Source organism: Rhinoderma darwinii, chromosome 5 (assembly GCF_050947455.1).
Source record: "Rhinoderma darwinii isolate aRhiDar2 chromosome 5, aRhiDar2.hap1, whole genome shotgun sequence".
NCBI classification, from domain to species: domain Eukaryota; kingdom Metazoa; phylum Chordata; class Amphibia; order Anura; family Rhinodermatidae; genus Rhinoderma; species Rhinoderma darwinii.
The window spans coordinates 297,559,872-297,576,169 of NC_134691.1; the positions used below are offsets into that span (position 1 = coordinate 297,559,872).

Genomic DNA, 16,298 nt, shown 5'->3' on the forward strand with positions numbered 1-16,298 from the left:
TGTCCATCACCCAAAGTCTCATCATGGAAAATCCACCATAAATTGAAGTTGTGAGTCTGCTGGTTATATCCATGATTTCCGCTGATCTTAGCAGCCGTCCAGCCTTTTCCACATCCTGGTAAAACAGCTAAGGGAAGACGCATTCTCGTCTCTTTCAAGCCAAAAGAACGAAGAAGACTTCCGATCACTGTCTTTCACATGTAGAAAAAGGCTTTACAGTCCGAATCCCCGTTCCTGACGTGGATTGTGGAAGAGAAGATGCTCAATTGGTTTTAGCTACAGTTCTCGAAGTTCAAGATGGATTCTATTGACAAGGCACAAGAGATGGTGTTTTGCTACAACTTTTCACAAGGTCTCAATTTCCAGTTGTCCAGAAAAATTGCTTGCTGAATGTGAAGTCCCCTATAATAGAACTGTTACTTTAAAGACAATTGCAACTTCTCAATCTTGTGGTACGGGACAAAGTTTTCTTACACTTTTAATTGCGAGACTCTGAAGTGTAAAAGAAAGAAGAATGGTACTTTATGCACAAAATGTCACAACTCTTTGACTTGCTGCAATAAATAAAATATTTAAAATGTACTTTTCCCAAGCCCAGTCAGTAAGGCCCCATGCACACAACCATAGAATTCGCCCCCGTGATTGTGGACAGTAATTACGATCCACAATTACGGACCAATTCATTTCTATTGACCACGAACACCTTCCCAGTAGCCGTCCGTAATTATGGAAGTGCCCATAGACTTCTATGGAGAGTCCGTGCCATACTTACGGACAAAAAAATAGACATGTTCTATCATTTCTACGGCACGGACACCCATCCGTAAAAATACGGAAAGGTGTCCGTAGCCCATAGAAATGAATGGGTCCATAATTACGGCCAGTGATCTGAAGAAAGATAGAACATGTCCTATCTTTCCTCGGATCGGAGACTCCGATAATTTTTCACGGACCCGATGCACCCGCTAAAGTGAATGGGTCCGTGAACACAATCGTGTGCCACTTGGATGCCGTCAAAAACGTCCAGAGTGGCACAACGGTCGTGTGCATGAGGCGTTAAGGTTAACAAACACTAGAAAGGGTATACAATCTATAGTGAATATGGATATATTATTTTCAAACAATCGATTTCTTCCACATTTACTAGTAATAGTTTACATTCACTGTACAATCGACATTCACTGTGACTATATGAACTGCATATATCTGCATGGCAATAGAGATTTCTTTTTCTAAATGAAACATAAGAAATACTATCTATTATCTTCCTCCAGGCTTGCTCTTTGGCTCAGAGCATAAGAGACGATGAACGAGGAGGAAGAGCCCAAATCGGCATCATAGACAATGAAAAAGATTCCCCTGACTTGATGCAGATAATGACAGCCGTGCTAGGGCCCAGAACTGGTGAACTGAAGGACGCTGTTGCGGATGAGAAGGCAGATGAACAGCAAAAAGCAAATGTCAGGCTTTACCAGTAAGTCCAATACTGACGCTAACGCTGCCTGACCACAGCTAATACAATGAATCAACAAGGACCATATGTCATTAATGTAGAAAGTACCCTACCTTCCGTAAGAATAAAATACAATAATGAATCGCTTTGATAGTAATTCCCTAAAAGATATAGTAATATACAGTAGAAAATGATCTAACTTTCCCTAAGAATTTGTCAGCAGAATACTAGCTGCAGTTAATGGATGGGTATTCTGGAAACCTTGGGGAACTGGAATCACCCTGGTAGTTCTGCCTGTCATCCTGACAGCTAAAGTGATTAATTCCTATCATATCATCATATCAGGGATATGCTAGTTCAGGAATTTCCTAATATTTAAAAAAGCGCTCTATTTTAGAGCACCATCTACAGTCTGATAACCATACCTGCAATCGTAACCAGCAAATATGTAAATTGTGCAGTTCCAGGTTACATGCACACGTTGCGTATTTTGCTACAGAATATACGCACCAAAACCGCAGCAATACGCAGGAAACTCGCAGGTAAAAACCACACCTACTCGTGCGTTTTTCGGTGCAGTTTTTAAAGTTTTGATGTGTTTTTCAGCGCGTTTTCATGCTGCGGATTTTGGAGCGAATTTCCTTAGCACTACGCAGATACAATTCGCAAGCGGAAATGCAAGATAAATTGACATGCTGCAGATTTTAAAATCCACATCTCAGGTCAATTTACGTGCAGTAAAATACCGCAGCGTGTACATCAGATTTCCTGGACTCTCATTGACTATGCTGGTACTATATTACGCTGTGGTTTTGCTGCACACAAAACCGCACGTAATACGCATCGTGTGCATTGACCCTTAGGGTACAAATACTAGCTTCAAAACAGCAGATATAAATGCACAACACAAGGTGATGTACCGCATGCAGTTTCTGTAGCCCATATCATATTTAGTTGGTTAATGGGGAGTGGTAACAGAATACTAATTGAGACCTATATATTTACACTTGTTGGGAACGAGGCTTGCCCATCGTTACCTATGAAATGGTGCCCTTTTATTTTATAAGTGGAACTACTGCGAACTATCTACTATGCAGTAACTGAAGGACAAGCTGGTGGTAACCCACAGGTAAGTTGGACCCTTATTTGCCTGCACACCTGACAGCAGTAACACCCTAATGACAGCTCTGGGTGACACACATAAGAACACTACAGTCAGCATCTCGCCATCTTGGAATGTCTGCTTACAGAGAACAATAGATTACATTCAACAGCACGTCAAATGTGGATGAGGTAGATTTCAGGTATAGCCCCCTTTGAATGTCGCTATTTCTTTTGATCTGCATACAATGTATAACTTCCCTTCTTTATTATGTCTCTTTTGCAGCGTATTTGAAAAAGATGGAGACTTGGTTGTCGAAGAAATTGCAACAAAACCTTTAACTCAAGATCTCCTGCAGCACCAAGTAATACATAAAAGCAAAGAAATAAAAAAAATGACATCCCAAGATTTTGCTTCTGGCCTCAACTCCTCTCCCACTCCACCATTTCATGCTCTCTTTCATTCTGCTTTCCATATACAATAGCGCCGCAGGCAGAAAACGCCTCAAAATATGCTCTCTCTGCCTCCCATTGATGTCAATGGGAGGTCAGAGACGTAAACGCCCGAAGATAGGGCATGTCGCTTCTTTTTCCCGCGAGATGGTTTTTGGGAGGCATTTTCGGACATTTTTTTGGCGCGTTTTCCGACATGGTTTCCGCATCAAAAAACGTGTCAAAAAACTCTTTGTGAACTGGCCCTTATACAATTTGTTTCTAGTTCGTGAAATAGATGAATTTGTAATTCAGACTTAAAAAACGTTGTATACAGTGAAGGAAATAAGTATTTGATCCCTTGCTGATTTTGTAAGTTTGCCCACTGTCAAAGACATGAACAGTCTAGAATTTTTAGGCTAGGTTAATTTTACCAGTGAAAGATAGATTATATTTAAAAAAAAAAAGAAAATCACTTTGTCAAAATTATATATATTTATTTGCATTGTGCACAGAGAAATAAGTATTTGATCCCTTTGGCAAACAAGACTTAATACTTGGTGGCAAAACCCTTGTTGGCAAGCACAGCAGTCAGACGTTTTTTGTAGTTGATGTTGAGGTTTGCACACATGTTAGATGGAATTTTGGCCCACTCCTCTTTGCAGATCATCTGTAAATCATTACAATTTCGAGGCTGTCGCTTGGTAACTCGGATCTTCAGCTCCCTCCATAAGTTTTCGATGGGATTAAGGACTGGAGACTGGCTAGGCCACTCCATGACCTTAATGTGCTTCTTTTTGAGCCACTCCTTTGTTGCCTTGGCTGTATGTTTTGGGTCATTGTCGTGCTGGAAGACCCAGCCACGAGCCATTTTTAATGTCCTGGTGGAGGGAAGGAGGTTGTCACTCAGGATTTGACGGTACATGGCTCCATCCATTCTCCCATTGATGCGGTGAAGTAGTCCTGTGCCCTTAGCAGAGAAACAACCCCAAAACATAATGTTTCCACCTCCATGCTTGACAGTGGGGACGGCGTTCTTTGGGTCATAGGCAGCATTTCTCTTCCTCCAAACATGGCGAGTTGAGTTAATGCCAAAGAGCTCAATTTTAGTCTCATCTGACCACAGCACCTTCTCCCAATCACTCTCAGAATCATACAGATGTTCATTTGCAAACTTCAGACGGGCCTGTACATGTGCCTTCTTGAGCAGGGGGACCTTGCGGGCACTGCAGGATTTTAATCCATTACGGCGTAATGTGTTACCAATGGTTTTCTTGGTGACTGTGGTCCCAGCTGCCTTGAGATCATTAACAAGTTCCCCCCGTGTAGTTTTCGGCTGAGCTCTCACCTTCCTCAGGATCAAGGATACCCCACGAGGTGAGATTTTGCATGGAGCCCCAGATCGATGTCGATTGACAGTCATTTTGTATGTCTTCCATTTTCTTACTATTGCACCAACAGTTGTCTCCTTCTCACCCAGCGTCTTACTTATGGTTTTGTAGCCCATTCCAGCCTTGTGCAGGTCTATGATCTTGTCCCTGACATCCTTAGAAAGCTCTTTGGTCTTACCCATGTTGTAGAGGTTAGAGTCAGACTGATTAATTGAGTCTGTGGACAGGAGTCTTTTATACAGGTGACCATTTAAGACAGCTGTCTTTAATGCAGGCACCAAGTTGATTTGGAGCGTGTAACTGGTCTGGAGGAGGCTGAACTCTTAATGGTTGGTAGGGGATCAAATACTTATTTCTCTGTGCACAATGCAAATAAATATATATAATTTTGACTATGTGATTTTCTGTTTTTTTTAAATATAATCTATCTCTCACTGGTAAAATTAGCCTAGCCTAAAAATTCTAGACTGTTCATGTTTTTGACAGTGGGCAAACTTACAAAATCAGCAAGGGATCAAATACTTATTTCCTTCACTGTAGTTCCTTTATTGTCTCAATTTCTGTTTTAAAAATAGATTGCTTAGAATTTTTTTTTTATACAGCTCATGCTTACAGTAAGGGTATGTTCACACGGCAGCCTCCGTTACGGCTGAAATTCCGGAGCTGTTTTCAGGAGAAAACAGCTCCGTAATTTCAGCCGTAATGGCATGTTGAGGCGCTTTTCGCTGCGTCCATTACGGACGTAAATGGAGCTGTTTTTCCATGGAGTCAATGGAAAACGGCTCCATTTACGTCTGAAGAAGTGACAGGTACTTCTTTGACGCGGCCGTCTTTTTTACGCCCCGCCTTTTGACAGCGGGGTGTAAAAAAAATGACCGTCGGCACAGAACATTGTAAGACCCATTCAAATGAATGGGCAGATGTTTGCCGACGCAATTGAGCCCGAATTACGTCCGTAAATAGTGTGTGTGAACCCAGCCTAAAGCTGCAGACACAGACCCTGTAGGGTAGAGAGAAAGTACTATGCACACCAGAATAGAAATTATTTTCCAAATAAATAATTTATTTATAGCCAGTGACAGTGCGACGTTTCGGTCAATGCCGTGACCTTCCTCAGGCATTTTGTCAATGCTGGATCCTGTATAGATGGCGCATTTGCTTGGCGGCTGACCGCTGTAGTGTGCGCCTCACCCCTAGTGCACTTCTACAAAAATATCTGAGGCGAAGATCTATCCGAAATATTGTATTTCACACTACACTTACTCTTATTGTATCAAATTAATTTCACCCTTTTACGTGTAGCTGGGTACATGCTGTTGTTCTCTGCTATCAGATAATTTTTGGAGAAAAAGTCTAAGCCTGAATTTATTATTCATTTAAGGATCCTTTAGATCTGATGTTTAGCTGAAGTTGACTGTACTAAATTAATACAAAAAAGTTAGACACAAAATCATAATAGAAGATCTTCTATATAAAGCGAGACGGGTTCCTCCAGCACTTATAACAGGGTTCATCTCTGTGTCTTTCCCTGTTGCAGGACTGCCACATTCTAGATCAAGGAGGAGTAAAGATTTTTGTCTGGAGGGGGAAAGACTCCAGTCCAGAAGAGAAGAAAGCAGCTTTCAGTCGAGCAGTGGTAAGTGCAATAATTATGTCATAACACAATATTTCAATTAGAACATTAAATCTATAGAAATAGATTCAATAAACAAGATTCGATAAACAAGCAATGTATAGTTGGTAGGGCTAAGGTGGTGGAGGCTTCTAGATGGTTGGCATCAGGGCCAACCTCCCATGTTTTATTCTGGATCTTGTAGTAGTTATTTACAGCCTTGATGTAATCAATATGAAGATATAGTCTCTCATTTATAATCATGTGAACTTCCACTTTACAAATACTTATGTACAGGGCTGGTTGCAAGCTGGGCAATTGTCCAGGGTTTCCATTTACTAGGAGGACCCTGAGAATAGGAACCCCACGTGTCAACTAAAATCACCCCGTATTATTTAACGGTGTATGGCCGTATTATTTGGAAATGTACTTGCAGTGTTATGTAAGAACTATATGCCAGAATTATTATGTAAGTCTCTTTAAAGAGAACCTTTCACCTGCCCATACATGTACAGCTGAGTGCAGCATGTAATAGGTAGTGCTGCACAAACACTGTTTCGCTTGAAATAATTTTTCTAACTTCCTCTGTTATTTACATATCGGTGCCGTTATATTTGGCGCCCAGTATTTAAATAAGCCCCTGACCTGTCAATGGGGCGTTTCTATGTAACTAAATGGCAAGGGGGCGTGACCTCTTCGCTCTGACACTGTCCAATCAGCTACGGACAGTGTCAGGATGGCTTGTGCTGTCTTCCCTCCCGCGAGTAGACACACAAACTGGTGGTTCTGCAGAGAGCGCTCTCTCAGACTGTGTGTACTCGCGGGAGGGAACACAGCGCAAGCCGCCCTGACACTGTCCGTAGCTGATTGGACAGTGTCAGAGCGAAGAGGTCACGCCCCCTTGCCATTTAGTTAGATAGAAACGCCCCATTGACAGGTCAGGGGCTTATTTACATACTGGGCGCCAAATATAACGGCACCGATATGTAAATAACGGAGGAAGATAGGAAAACAACTTTAAAGTGGGACAGTGTTTGTGAAGCCCTGCCCATTACATGCTGAACATGTATGGGCAGGTGAAAGGTTATCTTTAAGGGAATATTATTTGGATACTCTACTAGTATATACAGCATGTGTGCACCATATGGTGGTATTTTGCCAGCTGTATATGACAGTATTATCTTGGCACTTTATGGCAGTATTATGTGGGCTCATACATAAATTTCATGTGTTTTTCCGTGTTTTTAGTATCCAGTGATTATTTAATTTATTCAATTCCACCATATCTAATATTATAGGGATATATGTTTAGACATATTAAGAGTTTCCATTGTTTTCCCTGCAGAGACTTAAAGTTTTTGGTTGCAGGGCATAAAATATATGTGATTATTGAATGATCATATTGGATATTTTTTATTATGTCTTGTCTGTAGGGTTTCATACAGGGCAAAGGATATCCCGCTACCACAAATGTAGAGGTGGTCAATGACGGAGCAGAGTCAACAATGTTCAAACAACTCTTCCAGAATTGGAGAGATTTTGGAGAGACGCAAGGACTTGGAAAAGCATACAATGTGGGGAAGATTGGTAAGATGTCATATAATTTTATCTGCTACATAAAAGTAGTGATAGTGATATTAGAGTTCATTATACGCAATAAATCGACGGTGGTCGATGAGTCAAGCCCAACCTTTAAAATAGACTGACCATACAAGGCTGGATTCAAGTGAAAACCATCAAATTTAATGATTGGTATGACTCCGACCATGCATGGGAGGCACAGCTAATTCTTCTTATCGGACATAGAGATTTTAAAACGTGTTGGGAAAAATGTATACTTTCCTTTTTTATTGAGATGTTTAGATGTTTTTTGTTTGTCAGTGGGGATATCTGCCTATTTTTAAAGTTAAGATAGATGAATTGTAAAAATAGTTTGGACTCTTATGCATCTATAATATGTTGCTCGTGAGTATATATAATGCCATATTCTATTCAGCCAAGGTGGATCAAGTTAAATTTGACATTAATGAGCTGTACGCCAGACCTGACCTAGCAGCAGAACAGCGGATGGTGGATGATGCTTCAGGAAAGGTGGAGGTGAGTCAATAGTGTTATCCACAGGTAAAACAGGGGTCCCCCATTCTCCCAATCAGTGGGGGTCCCAGTGGTCGGACCCCAAATGATCTAATATTTATCATCCATCCAGTGGATAGAAATGGAAGTGATTGTGGCTGAAATACCCCTTTAAGTACGTTGAAATAAGAAAACGGAACAATTTTTTTTTCTTCAAAGTAATAAAACTCTTTCGAAAACTGAGCCTTGTCATTGAAACGGTTAGCATTAGCCTTATAGTAATTGAATAACAGGGGTTGTCCGCTTTGGGGACCTCTGACATTAAGGAACCCTAACAATAAACTGCTCTGAGGGTGGGTGTCCTGCTGCTAGGACTTACAGTGATCAGCTGTAATCTTTGAAAGAACCTAGCAGCAAGTGTTTAATTCCCCTGCAGCGCCACCACAGGGAAAATAAAGAATTACACTATACCCATTGAAATCAATAGGTTGTCTGTGTAATGCACAGATGTGCTGGGTCCTCCAGATCAAGAGGCGCTCTCTGTGGCAGCTCTGTGTTGTGGTCTATAGATGAGGTTCTTAAACAGGAGGGTCATTTCTTTTAACTTAGTTCCTCTAATAGAGTATTATAAAATTTATTTTCTTAATTTATTATCTTAACCTGTCATCTTCTAAGGGCAATTACTTTGTTTACATAAAAAATTATTACCGTAAAGCAATTCCGTTATTTTTAAACTATGTTCGCAGATCTGGAGAATCGAAAATCTGGAGCTGAAAGAAGTTGATCCAAAGATCTATGGGAGATTCTATGGAGGAGATTGTTATTTGGTGCTGTACACATACATAAAATCAGGGAAACCAAATTACCTGCTTTACATGTGGCTGGTAAGTGATGTACGAAGCAAAATACATTGCACATGTAGAATGGCTCATTTCTATTCTCTATCGTCTATTTTCTTGTAGTGTATTTATACAAAAATACAACGTTTAAATCACCTTGATATAATCTACACATAACATTGCATTATTTTACAAATTTACTGCATTGATTCTGAGTTTCATCCTGTAATATAGTCCATCCTCATCCACAGTGATACTTCTGGTTGATACTAGTAAACTAGTAGTAATCCTGTAATCCAATGCTAAACTGTTTTTTGAGATTTGTATGTTTTTGTACATGCATTCAGTGCCGGTGACAGTACCCACCAAGGTCGGGAAATTCGTCGGGATATACAGACATACCAGGTCATTACATAAATAAACAACACAAAACAGTACAACAAAAAAAGTACATAACAGACACATAACTATAACAAACTGGACGGGGGCGTGGCTTGGCGCGCAACGGGAGCAGTCGCATGACTTGAGAGCTCCGCTGTGGTTCCGTGCTATATTGATCCTGTGACTATCCTGATCGTTCCTTACCTTCATCATTACGTCCCGGAGATCCAGGCAGCAGTCGGGTGGTAAGAGTGGAGTTATGGGCCCCACGAGAGGTCAAACGGCCGCGGAAAAGCTACAGAGTTATGTCCGGGAAGAAATCAAAGATGGCGGCCGTGCTTCCCTGCAGCAGCGCTCAAAGGGCAATGAGACGCCTGGTGGGTCGACATCTTCCTCAGCGGTGGTGGAGGAGACAGAACCGGAACCTACTCCGACAGAGGTGATGAACAAACTCCTGGCAGCCATATCAGCATGCAAGACCTCGCTGACCGGTAAGATGGAGGAGGTGAAAATTGATATAGGCCTCATAAGGCAGGATATGCAGACCCTGAGAGAAAGAGTGACACATGTGGAGGACAGAGTGTCTGGGGTGGAAGACAGGATGGCGGCCATACCGCGTGCGATTACAGATCTGGAATCCATGACGGAGTTATTAAAACAAAAAAATGATGATCTGGAAAATAGGCTGCGTCGGAATAATATCCGGATAATAGGAATGCCTGAGAAATCGGAGGGCCAAGATCCGGGCGAATTCATATCTAAGTGGTTGAAAGAGATAATGCCAGATGCACCTTACTCGCAGGCCTTTGCAGTAGAAAGGGCGCACAGAGTGCCGGCAAGACCGCCTCCACCGGGGGCCCCTCCGAGGCCGATGTTGGCCAGGTTGCTTAATTGTAACGACAGGGACATGATCCTGCGTCAAGCCCGCCGACTGCAAGGTATTAAATATAATGGCGTTGCTATATCCATATTCCCGGATTTCTCGGCTGATCTGCAAAAGCGCAGAGCTACGTTTATGGCGGTGAAAAGGCGGCTGAGGGATCTCAATATCCCATATTCTATGGCGTATCCTGCAAGGTTGTGGGTAGTGGATAACGACCGTTCTATCTTTTTTAACTCTCCGCTGGAAGCCGACGATTGGGTGAGAGGGAGGAGATCGCCCCGCCGCGTGTGACCCCTTTGGAGGGTAAAGATGCAAAGTGCTGGAATTTAAGATGATGCTGGAGTTTCTTCTGCGCCTGATGCAGGCTAAAAGGTTTCTTTTTGCTGGTTGATCTCCTGTGTTTAAGGAGGGATTCCAATGTTATGGTACACCCAATTTGAAGTCTTATCCGGCGGGTGAATGGTTCCGGAGGCCCTGAAAAAGGGGTATTCTTCTCCGCCCCATTTCATTTGAATGGACTGTCGGGACTTTCAATCTGTTACCATTCGGTTCATGGAGATTGGCCTATAGTGGGAAGGAGTGATCCGGCCGAAGAAAGAAGGGGCCCCAGTTGAAGGACTGCAGGAGTAATCCGGGTATATGCGCAGGACGCATATTACGTTTAAATATTGCTGATATATTGTTTACACTGCTGCTGGATTTATTATCCTCCTGTACGAAGTTATGGAAAGGGCTTAAGATGCATTATGGTGTTTGAAGGTGTAGATAGGGAAGGATACGTTAATGCTGCCTAATAGCACGGGGCCTTCCCCGTTACTCTTTGGTGCCACGAGGAGGGCATGATTCGGCAATGGCCTAGGTGTCATCTCGCATTGTCGATACAATTTACTGTTTATATGTTAGTTTTGTCGTTTATGTTTTTAATGCCGTATTTAGGCGAAATTATACTCATTTATGAATGCAAATGTCTAAAAAGTCATACAGTACACAGAAGGTGGGGAAAGGTCACTAGGGAAAGTATATGGATAATATGTAGGAGTAGGGAGCCATCTTCCCTCCGAGGCAGACATAGCTTCCGGCCTCATTAATGGCGTCTATATCGATTGTGTCTTGGAATGTACGGGGGCTGGGTACTCCGAGGAAAAGGGCAGCCATTTTTGCATGTATCCGTAAATTTAATCCCTCTATAATATGTCTGCAAGAGACGCATTTAATCCCAGACAAAGCGAGATTATTGCGTAGACCTTGGATCCAATGGTCTTCACACTCTTTCCATACGTCCTACTCCCGGGGGGTATCGGTATTAATTCACAAATCCCTGAGGTGGGAAGCGGTTAAAGTTAAAGTGGATAAGGAAGGTAGATATGTGTTTATACATGCTTACATCGACACTATACCATTTGTATTGTTGGGCCTATATGTTCCTCCTCCGGCAAATATACGAATTTTACATGAGGCTGCCGCATTTGCTGCCGCTTACCCACAAGCTACGGTACTGGGCATGGGGGACCTTAACATGGTCATGGATCCCAAATGTGATGGATTTAGAGGAGTGTTGGACGGTGGGGATACATCGGTGTCTCCAACAGAGTTGAATTTGCTATTTCAAGAAATGGGTTGGTTAGATATATTTAGGTGCAAACATCCGAATGTAAAGGTGTACTCATGTCATTCTATCGGTAGGAATTCCCTGTCTCGTATAGATTATATCTTTGGGAACGCTCTAATGGTCCCGATGGTAACGGATGTGTCTTATGAAGTAAGGGGAGTGTCAGATCACTCTCCGATGGTTGCACGTTTCATTCACCCAGGGCCTGTGAGGACTGGTAGCTGGAAAATTCATCCATTCTGGCTTACCCTGATAGGGCCGCAGGATCGCATACCAGATCAACTGGAGGTTTTTCAGGATACTAATAACTCGTGCGATAATCTTAATATTTTATGGGATACCCTGAAGGCCTACCTTAGAGGCTGCTTGAGATCTACAATCTCCTACATAAAAAGGGAAGCGGCAAAGGAAGAGGGTCAGTTGGCACAGCAATGTGAAACATTGGAGGGCGAGTATATAGGAAACCCATCTGAAGCGAATAAACATGCATGGCTGACGATGGGCCGTAAATACTTATTATTATTACAAGAAAAAGCTGATAGGAAATTGTTTTTTGCTCGGCAGACCTATTTTGAATTAGGAAACCAATCAAGTAAATTGCTGGCTCATTTAATACACCACAGTTCTCAGAGCTCAGCAATATTAAAGGTTAAAGACAGTCAAGGCCGTGAGCTGACGGATACTCCTAGTATAGCGGCTCGATTCACTCAATTCTATAGGGACTTATATTCCTCACAGTCTTCGTATGATTGGTCCGAGTGTGTATCATACTTGGAGGACTTGGAATTCCCGCAGTTAGATGAGGCAGGCAGGGATATGTTAGAACTCGATATCACGGAAGATGAGGTTACGCAGGCATTAAGGGATATGTCAAAGGGTAAGGCATCGGGACCAGACGGGATTCCATTGGAGGTGTATCTTCGTTACTCTGACCAGCTCATTCCCCCAGTATGCTCTATGTATTCTTATGCCCGGAGGGAGGGGAAGCTACCGGACAGTTTCTATGATGCCACAATTGTAGTGTTACTAAAACCTGACAAAGACCCTAGTGAATGTAGTTCTTACCGCCCTATTTCATTACTGAATCTAGACTACAAGATACTTGCAAAGGTACTGGCAAATAGATTGAACAAGGTGATATTACAACTCATTCATTCGGATCAGGCGGGCTTTATGCCGGGGAGATCCACATCTGATAATATACGCAAGGTTCAAATTTTGACTCAAATAGGAGAGGCACTAAAGGAGGACTGGGCAATGGCATCTCTTGATGCGGCCAAGGCCTTCGATTCTGTTGAATGGGCATATCTGTTTGAAGTATTACAGAGGTTTGGTTTTGGCCCGATATTCATTAAATGGGTAAAAATCTTGTATAAGGATCCGAGGGCACAAATTTTGATTAATGGTATAATGTCCCCTTATTTTCACCTCCGTAGAGGTACCAGGCAGGGGTGCCCTCTCTCCCCGCTTTTGTTTGCAATAGCTATTGAGCCTTTAGCGATACGTGTAAGAACGCACTCAGAATATAGGGGAATAGTAGTGGGAGGACGAGAGGAGAGGATTAGTTTGTACGCCGATGATGTGATATTGTATATGTCATACCCGAAAGACAACTTGGGGTTAGCTATTGCAATCCTGAACCAATTCGGTAGATTTTCTGGTCTACACGTTAATTGGAATAAATCGTTTTTTATGCCTTTGAAGGAAGTGGGGTGGGCGGAAGCTGAGCATGGCCTGCAGGTAGTGTCGTCCTTTAAATATCTGGGTATTATCATAAACAGAGATCATAGGTATGATCGAATTACCAACATACTGCCTCTGTTAGACTATATCAAGCTCAAATTCAAGGTGTGGGGGGCACTTCCACTGGCAGTGACGGGTCATGTAAATTTAATTAAAATGGTTATTCTCCCAAAATGTCTGTATGTTCTGGAGCACGCAGCCATACCGGTATATAAGGCCTTTTTTAAAACCCTACATGCATTATTCCCGGCTTTTATATGGGGATGCAATAGATCCAAACTTAGTTTGGCTACTCTGCAGAGACCCAAACAGGAGGGGGGAATGGCACTACCGGATTTGTTTATGTACTATCTAGCTGGGCAGTTGAGATATTTACAGCTATGGACTGGGTCGGACCCGTTACCAATGAGGGAACAGCACCTCGCTACATATTTGCATCTAGTGCACCTTTGGCCAGTGATAGAAAGCTCCCCGGGAACTTATAAAAGAATGCTCCCAATCCACAAAGTGGCCGTGCAGGCATGGACGGCGGCCAAACAAATTTATGCATATGCGGATGTACAAGTGGACATGCCATTATGGGATAACCCCCTTCTTTCACATCTAATGGAGGGGCAGGCCCCATCTTTTTGGGATGGATTTGAGGTACGTAGAATTGGGGATGTGCAGGGGCGTAGCTAGAGGCTCATGGGCCCCGATGCAAAAATTCTTACTGGGCCCCCCCCCCCCCGCAAACTTCTCATGGCCGACGGTCCGTTTTCAGCTGCATCGCTGGGTCTCCTAAGTGACCCAACAATGCAGCACTAGCAGCCGGGGCGTCACTAAGGCTGGGTTCACACACACTATTTACGGACGTAATTCGGGCGTTTTAGCATTGAATTACGTCTGAAAATGCGGCTCAAAAGCGTCGGAAAACATCTGCCCATTCATTTGAATGGGTCTTACGATGTTCTGTGCCGACGGTCATTTTTTTTTACGCGCCGCTGTCAAAAGGCGGCGCGTAAAAAAGTGCCTGTCACTTCTTCAGACGTAAATGGAGCCGTTTTCCATGGACTCCATGGAAAACCAGCTTCAATTACTTCCGTAATGGACAGCAAAAGACGCCTGCACATGCCATTACGGCTGAAATTACAGTGCTGTTTTCTCCTGAAAACAGCACAGTAATTTCAGCCGTAACGGACGCTGCCGTGTGAACATACCCTCAGGGCTTAACATGTCAGGGGAAATAGCCCCAATACATATGTGTCCGCCCAAAAAAAAGTGTGTATATGAGACAGCATAGCATATCTATAGCACTACGACCCTATAAACTATGGATAGGATTAGATACAGTGGCTGAGCAGACAGTATCACACATGATAGGATTAGATACAGTGGCTCAGAAGGCAGTATCCCACATGATAGGATTAGATACACAGCTCAGCAGACAGTACCACACATGATAGGATTAGATACAGTGGCCCAGCAGACAGTATCACACATGATAGGATTAGATACAGTGGCTCAGCAGACAGTACCACACATGATAGGATTAGATACAGTGGCTCAGCAGACAGTACCACACATGATAGGATTAGATACAGTGGCTCAGCAGACAGTATCACACATGAGAGGATTAGATACAGTGGCTCAGCAGACAGTACCACACATGATAGGATTAGATACAGTGGCTCAGCAGACAGTACCACACATGATAGGATTAGATACAGTGGCTCAGCAGACAGTATCACACATGATAGGATTAGATATAGGGCCCAGCAGACAGTATCATACATGATTGGATTAGATACACAGCTCAGCAGACTGTATCACACATGATAGGATTAGATACAGGGCCCAGCTCGCTGACATTGCGGCTCCAGCGCTGGACCCAGGATAGGTAAGAATAATAATTTTGCTTCTTTATGTGTTACTGATTATTTTTGTGTGTTTGTTTTTTTTACAGGTTCGGTTGTTGGACTTCGGATACGAGGACTTCAATGACGGCGTTTTTTTTATTCTCAATAAAATGGTTAATGAGGGTTGTGTTTTTTTATTTCAATAAAATATTTTTTCTATGTGCTTGTATCTTTTTAAACTTTATTATCACCGCCTTAGTAATGGCCGCTGGCTGATTGACAATCTCCATTACTAAGGCGAGGCTTAATGTTAGCCGGTGCAGAGGCTACACTAACCCCCATTATTACCCCGGTACCCACCGCCACCAGGGGTACTGGGAAGAGCCGGGTACAAACCAGTACCCGACCATCTGTAGTGACGGGCAGGCACCGGGGTGGCCGCAGGCTGGTAGTATTAGGCTGGGGAAGGCCAAAAACAGTGGCCCTTCCCACCCTTGTAATGCTGCCTGCTGCTGCTGTGTTGTATCTGGCTGGTTATGAAAATTGGGGGGGACCCGACATCGTTCTTTCCAATAATAATAATTTTTTTTTTTTTTAAATGACGTGGGGTCCCCCCCATTTTCATAACCAGCGAGATACAATAAAGCAGCAGCAGGCAGCATTACCAGGATTGGAAGGGCCACTGTTTTTGGCCTTTCCCCTCCTGATAATACCAGCCTGCGGCCACCCCAGTGGCCGACCATCAATACAGATGGTCAGGTACTGGATCGTACCCGGCTCTTCCCAGCACCCCTGGTGGCGGTGGGTACCGGGGTAATAATGGGGGTTAGTGTTAGCCTCTGCATCGGCTAACACTAAGCCTCGCCTTAGCAATGGATGCTGTCAATCAGCCGGCGGCCATTACTAAGGCGGTAGTAATATAGTTTAAAAAAAAACACAAAGA

At 43.1% G+C, this 16,298-nt stretch overlaps 1 protein-coding gene across 2 annotated transcripts in view; it reads left to right on the top strand.

The window, feature by feature from the left end:
- VILL (villin like) overlaps positions 1-16,298 on the top strand; it is a 55,439-nt gene that overhangs the window by 22,161 nt on the left and 16,980 nt on the right. For both annotated transcript variants that reach the window (XM_075827327.1, XM_075827326.1), the window contains 6 exons: positions 1,275-1,474; positions 2,841-2,919; positions 5,915-6,013; positions 7,423-7,576; positions 7,986-8,086; positions 8,809-8,946. In XM_075827327.1, the coding sequence (XP_075683442.1) occupies positions 1,275-1,474; positions 2,841-2,919; positions 5,915-6,013; positions 7,423-7,576; positions 7,986-8,086; positions 8,809-8,946 (771 nt within the window). The remainder of the gene's footprint in view (positions 1-1,274; positions 1,475-2,840; positions 2,920-5,914; positions 6,014-7,422; positions 7,577-7,985; positions 8,087-8,808; positions 8,947-16,298) is intronic.